This window comes from Furipterus horrens, unplaced genomic scaffold, assembly GCF_987537825.1.
Source record: "Furipterus horrens unplaced genomic scaffold, mFurHor1.1.pri manual_scaffold_4, whole genome shotgun sequence".
Classification (NCBI taxonomy): Eukaryota; Metazoa; Chordata; class Mammalia; order Chiroptera; family Furipteridae; genus Furipterus; species Furipterus horrens.
In genome coordinates, this window is record NW_028327174.1 from 24,950,570 (window position 1) to 24,961,223 (window position 10,654).

Consider the following 10,654-nt stretch of genomic DNA (forward strand, 5'->3'; position numbering starts at 1 on the left):
GTAAGATGTTAACGTAAAATATGTATGCTAAATATGCATGACTTCTTAATCCTGAGGAATTTCTTACACTATTTTGTAAAATTAGATCACTTACATGAAAAGATTATTATGACAATCTTAAAATCTTTTTTCTATTTTTCACAAACATGCACACGTACATATTTTTGTGATAAACTGAGGTAAAGTTCTTTACATATACCTTACCCAGTTCTATGCATATTAATAAAAGCAGCAGCAACTATAAAATGTTACAGACTCCATCAGTTTTTTTTTCCCAGAAGACCCATGTTTCCCCACTTACTTTCTTTCTTTCAGCCAGCACCTCAGCTGACACAGAAATGTCAGAATGGCCTGTCTTAGCTTCCTGTTCACCCAAATAAAGACAAATGAATGGCTTGAAGGATACAGGAGACCAAAAACCCGACAAAACATTTCAACTGAATTGTTCTGCAGAGTATTAGAATTCCACTTTGAGGTGATTCGAGCCAGGAAGTGAATGAGAAACAACAAAAGAAAGGAGATGACAGTTTGCATGGCTCTTACGTGGACCTTGGTGCTGGCATCTTGAGCTCCTTTGCCACTGAACTTCATCTTCTTGAGATGTTTCCACTGGGAAAAGATCAACAGCAGTAAAGCTGTCAGGGACATAGTAAAGGGTACGACATGTACAATTGTGAATACAGTCATACTTGAAAGGTGTACAATGTCCCTCAAATTGGTCACCCAAGTGATGTTTCCTTCATATTCATTCTTCTGCACTTTTTCCTCTATGTTCACCACTGCAAGATGAGAAACCAAGAAGACCAAAGTGCTCAACAGTATCATGAGAACTCCTCTTTTAGCTTTCCACTTTAGGTGAAGAAAGAAAGAGCTGGAGAAATTGGCTATCTTGAGCAAATAAAGTATGCTGAGGCTAGTAGGAAGCCAGAGACTAAAATGGGTGCTTACTACCCAGACAATAAGAACAATAGTTCTTGCTTCTGAACTATAGAAAGATAGATTAAACATAGTTGCATACCAATTTAATAATACTGCCCACAGCAAACCAATTCTGGAGATGGCCAGAGCAGTGAGAAGTTGATCAGCGCAGGAGAGCTTTTGACCCTTGACCCAGTCAATGCAGTACACCAGGGCTATCAAGACGTTAACAACATTTCCTAGAACAAATTCAGCTATTACTAGGATACAAGGAATTCTTGGTAATAAATTTATCATGTCTAGAAAAAGAAGGCCAAGTATAAAATCACTGGTTGTGATTCCTTTAATACTCTGACCTTAACTTCTATTTGCAGCTGGTCTTGAATGTATATAAAATTTTTGTGTTGTTATTTTTTTAATTCCATGGCCAATGTCAAACAGGAAAACACCAGAGCATGCTAATGAAAGGGCACAATGCTTTCTTTATGAAAAAAATTGTTATGCCCCAAGCAACTCAAATTATCTCATTCAAATTCTTTATGTCCTTGCTGTAGGCTGGAATATTTTAAACTGATGTTGTTGTGAAAGCTGGATTCTCATTTGCTATCATGCAAATATAGACATATTCTCTTTCATTGTTTTGCAATTTTCTTTGTTTCACCTCTCCATAATTTGTGTTCATCAACTTTGTCCTTAGTGAAATTTAACAATCCAATATATTGAATACACAGTGAATGATAAATTGTTCAGTAGAGCTTGGTCATTGATAGGATTGTCATCACTACAGACTTTTTTAATTTATTGATTTATTGGGGTGACATTGGTTAATAAAATTATAAAGATTTCAAGTATGCAATTCTATAATACATCATCTGTTATACTGTCTTGTGTGTTTATCACTTAAAGTCAAGTTTCCTTCATCACCATTTATCCCTCCCTTTTGTCTTGTTTTTGTTGTTGTTGTTGTTGTTGTTGGTTTTTAATGTCAGTTTTATGAAGAAAGAGTCCAAACTTTTCCTACGAAACATCAAGGTTTTCTTGAGTCCTCTAGGAAGGCCAATACTCACTAAGACTGGTTGCTAATAACTAACATTTAAGTATCATTTTATTGTTTATAATCTCATAAGCACACAAGTATACACACACACTGGCACCTTTCATCCATGGAAGGAATTACTGTCCCATAATTTTTTGAATTTAAAAAATGAGCCTCAGTGAAGTCATCTAGGTTGTCATTCATTTTATTTCATTCAGGATTTCCACCTCATTATTAATAAATGTCAAACATATCTCTCATGTGAGGGCTTTGATGAAGATCCTCTTTTGAGTCTACTTAATATTTAAATATTAATTATTCAATTAAAATGTTCAGAAATGTTACAAATATTCTTTGGAAACTTCAAAAGCATATCTGGTTTCCAGTGGTGAATCTAGACTTCTCTGTGTACAAAAATTCAGTTTATTTTCTCTGCTTAATTTATTTCTGACTGCATAATATTTTGTGATTAATAAATGTTAAAATCAGTTATTTTTTTCAGTTCTTATATGTATTGTTTTCAAGGACGATCTTAGAGATGGCTTTCCATGAAGTAAAATTAAGATTCTTTGCTTTGTAAATCTCTGATCTTGGATTTCTTTAAAACTACATTCTACCTCAGTATAATCATCAGTAAAAAATCAGATAAACATGGTAAGTTTTCTGATGGTCTTTGTGAGGAGTAAGTTTACTGTTTGTGTTGAGTGATTTCATGTGCCTTTCGGGTACAGATAAAAGCATTGAGGATTTTTACTCATTTGATCCTGTATTAAATGATGCTTCAAAGTTAACTTGGGAGAACTTCCTTTTATGAGCACAATGTAGCAGTAGAAAAAGGCAAGATTTCCTCCTACAACAACCAAGGGTAATAAATTGTCAAAATTATGTTTTCAATGTATCACAGAGCTGTGTAAGGAAGGAGGACCATTGAACAAAAATCCAGGTAAGAGGGGAGTTTTTAGATGAACAGATGAATGATCTATATATCAAGTCTCAGGAGACTATTTTTGCAGAAAATGCAAACTATTTCTTAAATGTTTATGGGAATGCAAAGCACAAGAACTAAAATATTTTTTAAAGAACAAAATTGGAGGATTATAGTTTCTAATTTCAAAGCTTTCTACAAAGCTATATAAATATAATATACTATTTGAATAACCACAGACATATATATGAATGAAACAGTTGAAATTCTGATATTAACACTCACCATCATGGTCAGATGATTTTTAAATCATTGCTATTTTTTTATATTACAGTTGACATAATTTTGCTAGTTTCAGGTGTACACCCCAGTCGTCGGCAGCCGTCCGTCTCGAGAGACGATGGTGTAGCTTCTTAAGAGTCTATCTGCACTGCCGAGAATGGCTGTGCAGTCCGACTCGGGAGTGACACGGTATCTGTCTCCTCCCGTGTTGAATCGACATCTTGCGATGACGCTGGAGTGTCCTCTCCAGTGAAACTGAAGCTACAGAGCCTGGGCAGGGTGATATGGAGGGTCTGCTGTTGCCCATGCAGCAGACCCCCCCTCTCTTCGCAGCTGAAGGGTCCAAGGGAAAGACGGAGTCAATACAGCTTGGCTTCAGGTGCGCCGCAGGAGTTGCCGGTGTTGACTACAACGTCAAACCGCCTTAGGGACTCCGGCTCCGGATTTTCTGTCGGGGTTTACTCCCTTAGCCTTTCCCCTGAAGAGGTATGCCGCAAGGCAGCGGAGGTTTTTTGGAGTCAGTACACCTGACATTACATAACTAGTGATCATCCCTATAAATCCAACACCCATCTGACACCATACAGTTATTAGAATACTGTTGACTATATTCCCTATGCTGTACTTTTATCTTCACAGCTATTCTGTAACAACCAATTTGTACTTCTTAATCCCTTAACAGTTTTTACCCATCCCCCAATCTCCCTCCCTTCTGACAACTGTCAAAATGTTCTCTATCAGTCTGTTTCTGTTCTGCTTATTCATAATTTTGTTTTTGAGATTCAGTTGTTGATAGATATTTATGTATTGTCATTTATTGTTCATGGTTTTGCTCTTTTTTCTTCTTCTTAAAGACATTTTAACATTTCATATAATACTGGTTTGATAATGATGAACTCGTTGACTTTTGGTCTGGGAAGCTCTTTACTTGTTCTTCGATTCTAAATGATGGCTTTGCTGGGTAGACTAATCTTGGTTGTAGATCCTTACTTTATATCACTTTGAATATTTTTTGTCAATCCCTTCTGACCTTCAAAGTTTCTGTTGAGAACTCAGCAGATAGTCATATGGAAGCTCCCTTGTAGGTAACTAACTGCTTTTCTCTTGCTGTTTTTAAGATTCTGTCTTTGTCTTTAACCTTTTGCATTTTAATTATGTTGTGTCTTGGTGTGGGTCTCTTTTGGTTCATCTTGTTTGGTACCCTCTGCACTTCCTGGACTTGTATGTCTGTTTTTTTCAGGAAGTTAGGGAAGTTTTCTATCATTTTTTTCAAATCGATTTTCAATTTCTTGCTGTCTCTCTCTTTCATCTGGCATGCCCATGATGCAAATGTTGGTATGCTTGAAGTTATGCTTGAAGTTGTCCCAGAGGCTCCTTACAGTATTCTCAATTTTTTTTTTGCTCTTCTGATTGGGTGTTTTTGCTCCCTTAATCACAAATCACTTATTTGAGTGTTGACTTCATCTACTCTACTTTGATCCCTGTAATATATCCTTCATTTCAGTTAAAATTTATTCTTCATTTCTGACTGGTTCTTTTTAATGTTTTTTATTTTTGTTTTTATATTTCCTATCTTTGATTGAAGTTCTCACTAAGTTTATCTACTCTTCCCTTTTCATTGAACATCTTTATAATGAGTATTTCGAACTCTGCATCTAGTAGATTTTTAGCTCTATTTTGTTTAGTATTTTTCTGGAGTTTTGTTCTGTTTTTTCATTTGGGCCATGTTTCTTTGTCTCCTCAGTTTAGCAGCTTCTCTGTGTTTGTTTCTATGTATTAGGTAAAGCTACTATATCTGTGAAACTTAGTGGAGTGGCATTATGTAGTAGGTGTCCTGTAGGGTCCATTGTCACAGAACAGCTGAGCTGGGCACTCCAGGTGTGCCCCCTTTTTGGACTTTGTATTTCCTCCTGTTGTAGTTTAGCCTTGATTGCTTTTAGCACCTCAATCTGAGAAATTTACCCTCAGGCTGACTGACTCCAAGGACTAGCTGTGATCATGTGGAGGATCAACTGTGCAGGGGCTGACCCCCAGAGCAGGGCTTACTTCAGTCTCTTGTGCCTGCTAAATCACGAGAGTGTGTCCCTTGTGGAGGAGGTTGGGTAGTGCTTTGACATAGTCTAAAGCTGTCCATTGGGTGTACTGGCTCTGAGGCGTCCTGGGATGTGCAGACCAAGGTAAGCCACTACCTGTGCTCTGCTTAGAGCCACCTGGCATCAGCTACAATGTGATCTGCAGATGGCTGCTATGCATGATGGACTTGAAGGTGCCCGAGCTGTGAACAAAGGCTGGCTGTAGCTAGTGCTGAGCCTGGGACCACTTAGCAAGTGATATGGAGAATACTGAGGCCAGATGCTGCTTATTTGAGAGCTTTTAGGAAAATTTGAAGCATGAACCAAGAGATGCTGTTTATATGGAAAAGCTACTGGAAATAACTTGGGTTGGGCCTGAAGATTGGACGGGGTGAGGTCTCAGGGGATCACCAGGATGGAGTGAACAGTGTTACCAGGTTGATGGAGACTCTGCTCTGGTGCTCAATAATGGGCTTAGTAGAAGAAGAGTCCAGAAAAGCAACAATGGTTTCTGCTAGTACTTATGCCTGGTAGAAAGCTGCCTCTGTAGCTCTCACCGAAATGCCAGACTACTCAGTTCCTACCCATATTTTCTGGTGCCCCAGCACTGGAACTCAGGGTGAGTGAGTTCAACAAAGTTCACACGTGGGCCCTTTAAGAGGAGTGCCTGGACTCCAGAAGCCCTCTGTCTCATTCAGCAATGATCCAAGCTGGTTTTTACAGCCAAAAGTTATGGTAACATCCCTTCCTGTCACTGGAAACCTGGGCTGAGGGGCTTAATGTGGAGCTAGGACCCCTCACTCTTAAGGGGGCCCAATTCCAAGTCTCTGCCCCTCCTACCAGTCTTTATGTGGCTTCTTCTTTATATCCTACGTTATAGAATTTTGTTCGGCTAGATTTCACTCAATTCTGAATGATGGCTGTTCAGTAATTTAGTTGTAATTTTGATGTGGTTGAAGGAAGATTTGGGTACTGAATTTACCTATGCCACCATCCTGCTGGGAACCCTTAAAATTGGAATTAATAAAATTAGTGGAAGCTACACTGGGAACAAGAATAGACAAGAAATATGACTGTAAGGTAAGGTAATGAAATGTATTTTTGGCTTTCAAGGAAAAAAGAGTAATTCTGACCTACAGTAATAAATCTTCTTGCTCTGTCTTTTATGTAATTGATGAGGGCTGAAATCTCAGTACAGTTATTTTAGCTGTCCTCCTTGGAGCATGCCCCATACATAGTATATGGATTAGTAAAAAACTTGTACCAGCTCAAACTCAGAAGTGGAACTACCTTTCTCTCGCCATTTTCTTTCTTAGATGTTCCTCTGAGCTCCTGTTGCTCTTATTTTCCTACTGAAATATTAGTCACCTTGCATAGTGCAAACCACGGCCAACAATAAAAACAGGAAACCCATTCACTTTTGTTCTCTTCTTCCCAATGTTGACTCTTCTCCAATATCTGTCTCTGGATCATTTTCCAATACTTTCAAATAGTTGTTTTTTACATGTTATCTAGTTTATAAATAATATTTATGCAAGTGTTGGTGTTATTTGGTAATTACTCTAAATGAAATATGTTGTGTATGCATTTTACTACTTTTTATGTTTTTCTTTTTCCCATTATTTTATATAAGCTAATTGGTGGTCATGAGTTTTACAGTATAGTCTATAGATTATAAATTATGGAGGAAGAATCATGATGGAAATAATGGACAAAATGACATTGTCCAAAGATGACCGATTTGAATCAGGATAAAATTGGAAAAGTGAGTATATTTTTGGACCTATGAGTTTGGTGGTTGGAAATATGACCAAATACTTTGACACAGCTTACATAAATAGATGGAGTTTAATGCCCCTACCCTTCAATATGGGATATAGATACCAAGTAGCTAACTTCATAGACTGAGGTGAAAAACTGATTCTTCTTGGGACATCTGCCTTTGGAAGCCTGAGTCACAATGCTGGAGATACCATGTGGAGACACCAAACAGAAATAGAATTGAGATGCCTAAGATCTTCCAGGTCCCAGATATTCAGGTCTTCCTAGCACAGGCACTTGGAAGAAGCCTTCAAGATGCCCCCAACCACTGTTTGACTGCAACCTCATAAGACATTCAGAGCCAAACCACCCAACTGAGTCATTCCTGAATTCTGGACTCTTAGGAATCATGAGAGATCACAGTGATTACTGATGTTTTAAGCTACTAAGTCTTGAGGTGACTTGTCAAGCAAAATAGGCAAAACAGACACCTAATATGGTGGGGGATAGCTTCTTCTGTTAGATGGGAGCAGGGATTTTTGTAAATTTTAAATGTAAAGAGTGAATGTTGGAGTGAAGCAGCAGACTATATTGGACAATTATTATTTTCGGCCACCTAGGAATGAATCCTCAAACCATGCTTTATTAGACTTCTCATTTTAGAAAACTGAATTGAAATATTTTCCCAGCATCCCGTGAAATTATGGAAGTCACTGAAATGGCTTTTTGATGTGCCAGTTAGGCTAGGATGAACTGCAGTCTCTAGAATTCCCTTTCTAGTGTGTTTCTGCTTAAGGTGTCCTACAAGGGAGAGTCTCTCAGGAGACCTGAAGGGCAGAAGGGAAGTGACAGCCAATTTGAGTATACTCACACCTCTTTCAAGTTATCCATTCAAACACACTAGTTGAGGTACTGCTGGAAGGGGTTTTTAAGACATAATTAAGGTCTCAAATCAGTTGATTTTGAGTTAATCAGAGGGAGGTTATGCAGGATGAGCCCGACTTAATCAGGTGGAAGCACTTTAAGGAGGTACTGGGTCCTCCTTGAGGTTGAGACTCCAAGCAGCAGAAGTAAACAGAAACATGTGAAATATTTCCACATTTGGAACCACACCACTCACTTGGTTGCTGATCTGTTGATTCGCCTCATTGACCTGAAGCAGCAGCTGTGCCTACAATTGCTCTCCCTATCTTCTGGATCCACTTTAGTCTTTGTAACTGCTGGGCCAGCTGTATATGTTCAGTTTCATGACAAATGTCCCCAGCTTATTCAGGACACCCTAGTCACCAAGGTCAGCATCAAGGACAGACATAATTCATTTAGTCCATCCTTGTAGAATTCTAGCTCATGCTTGTAGGGGTCCAGTCTATTCATAATCTTCCCTTCCTAACTGCCAGACTATTGGCTTCAGGTTCAAATATTAGACAACCTTGCAGAGAAAGACTAATCAGCCAGCCCCAACACTCATGTGAGATAATTTCCAGTAATAAATCCTAGTGGTTCTACTTCTTTGGTTCAACTCTGACTGATAAGCACACATTGTGAGGTCTATCTCCATTGTATTATGCATTGTTGCATAGCAAATTACCCCCAAACCTTGCCAGCTTTAAACAAGTATTTATTATCTCAGGATTCCTGTGGGTCAGGAATCTGGGCACAACTTAGCTACATGCCACTGGTTCAAGTTCTCTTATGGGATGAAACCAAAGAATTAGCTAGGATTGCAGTCATCTCAAGGCTCAAGTGTGGGGCGGGCCTTGAAGTTGGCTGTTGATTCTAAGCCCATACCCTTGGCTGTTGACAAGCTTCAGGTATTCACTGGTTGTTGGCTAGAGAACAAGTTTCTTGCCACATGGTTCTCTCCATGGAGCAGCTCATAATATGATAGCTGGCTTCCCTCAGAGCAAGGAAACAAAGAGGAAGAAAGGGCCCTCTATTAGTTTTCTAGGGCTACCATAACAAAATACCATAAACTTGGAGGCTAAAAAAATAGAAATTTATTTTCTCATAATTCTGGAAACTAGAAGTCCAAGAACAAGGTGTCAGCAAGCTTGCGTTCTTCAGACCTTTCTCCTTGGCTTTCAAATGGCCACCTTCTCATTGTGTCCTCACATGATTGAGTCTCTGTGTTGTCTGTGTCCTAATCTCCTCTTCTTATAAGAACATCTATCATATCAGATTAGGGCCCAACCTAATGACACCGTTTTAACTAATTACCTCCAAGAAGCCATATCTCTTAATAGTCACATTCTAAGATACTGGGAATTAGGGCTCTGACATGTGAATATGGGGGAGGGGGGCATACATAATCCAGCTGTTAATAAGCACCTAACACAGGTATGATGTAATATAACACCTTCATGTTTGCTATATTTTATTCATTAGAAGTTACTAAGTACAGTTCATAACCAAGATTACATATTACATAAGGGCATGAAACCAGAAGGCAGAATCATTAGAAGCCAGCGTAAGGCTATCTATCACACCAATTTGAAGAGGAAAAAAATGAGACATTCACTTTCCCAGGTACACTTGAAATTATTAGTGGAAATTTGGCCTATGCTCTATCAAATAGAATCCAGTAGGCAAAGAAACAGGAACCATACAGAATCCAGTCTAGCAAAGAAATGTCACCATGTTGGTGAAATCAATATCAACTGTCTACATTGTCTGAAGCACAGCCCGTTGGTTCTCTCTGCAGTGGAGCATCAGTGTAAACTTCACTCAACAAACTGCAGTGATTTGTGTTATTGTGGATGATTATGGAGCCCCATGACCTCATTTTGTGGCCAGACTACAGACTCTCCAAGTTACTCAATTTTCTTTAACATGTTATTTATCTAAAACAGAGTTGTTTTGGTCTGTTTCTTCATATAAGAACTCCAAATAAGTTAATAGCATATTTACAACCATGTTAACTCCAACTAAGATAATACCATATTTACAACCATGTTTGGACCCTTTGGCCATGGTTAGACCAATGGCCTTTGTGGGGGTATATGTATATAAACACATATACTTGTCTGAATTCATTTCTTCACAGCTTTTCACTGGGTCCAGTACCCCTACCCGTGTCCAGTTTTCAGTTGCCAACCAAGTCGGGAGGCTGTTTGGATAAGTCGAACCATTTCTTTCGTGGAGGTCTGGAACTTTACACATCAGTACTGGAGAGCTGTTCCTGCTATAGTGTCCACAGGACTCCATTGTTACCAACCCTACTGATCACTACTGCTCTTCCCAAAGCACTACTATTTATTCTTACTGTCTGCCTGCATCAGTACTACTCTCAGCATATCAAAGGGTTCTCAAAAGCTTACCAGTACACACTTGATCTGTGTCAGCCATGCTGTTTAGTCATATGTATACATGTCCTGTTTTAAAACTATAAATATAGTCTTAAAAATTAATTAAAATGCGTAGCTTACATTTCAAGAAAAATCCAATTTTAGACATGGTTTTTGCTTTGGTTTTATTTTGTTACGAACTCCTCTTGTGTTTCATCTCTTAGTAAAGATATATTCCTTTTGATTTTATTAGTTTAGCTTTTTTTTTTTTCAGATACGACTGTACTAGCCTTGAAATTATTTTAACCATCTGTTTCTCTAAATTTTGTATCTACTAAATAGAGTCAAATAATAAATATTTTGAGGGGGGGGAAGA

At 38.4% G+C, this 10,654-nt stretch overlaps 1 protein-coding gene across 1 annotated transcript; it reads right to left on the reverse strand.

The window, feature by feature from the left end:
- Positions 1–297: 297 nt before the first annotated feature.
- Positions 298–1,304, reverse strand: LOC150011399 (putative taste receptor type 2 member 33). Its single transcript, XM_090275448.1, has one exon. The coding sequence runs from the start codon at positions 1,213–1,215 to the stop codon at positions 298–300; it is 918 nt and encodes a 305-aa protein (XP_090131574.1). The 5' UTR covers positions 1,216–1,304.
- Positions 1,305–10,654: the final 9,350 nt, after the last annotated feature.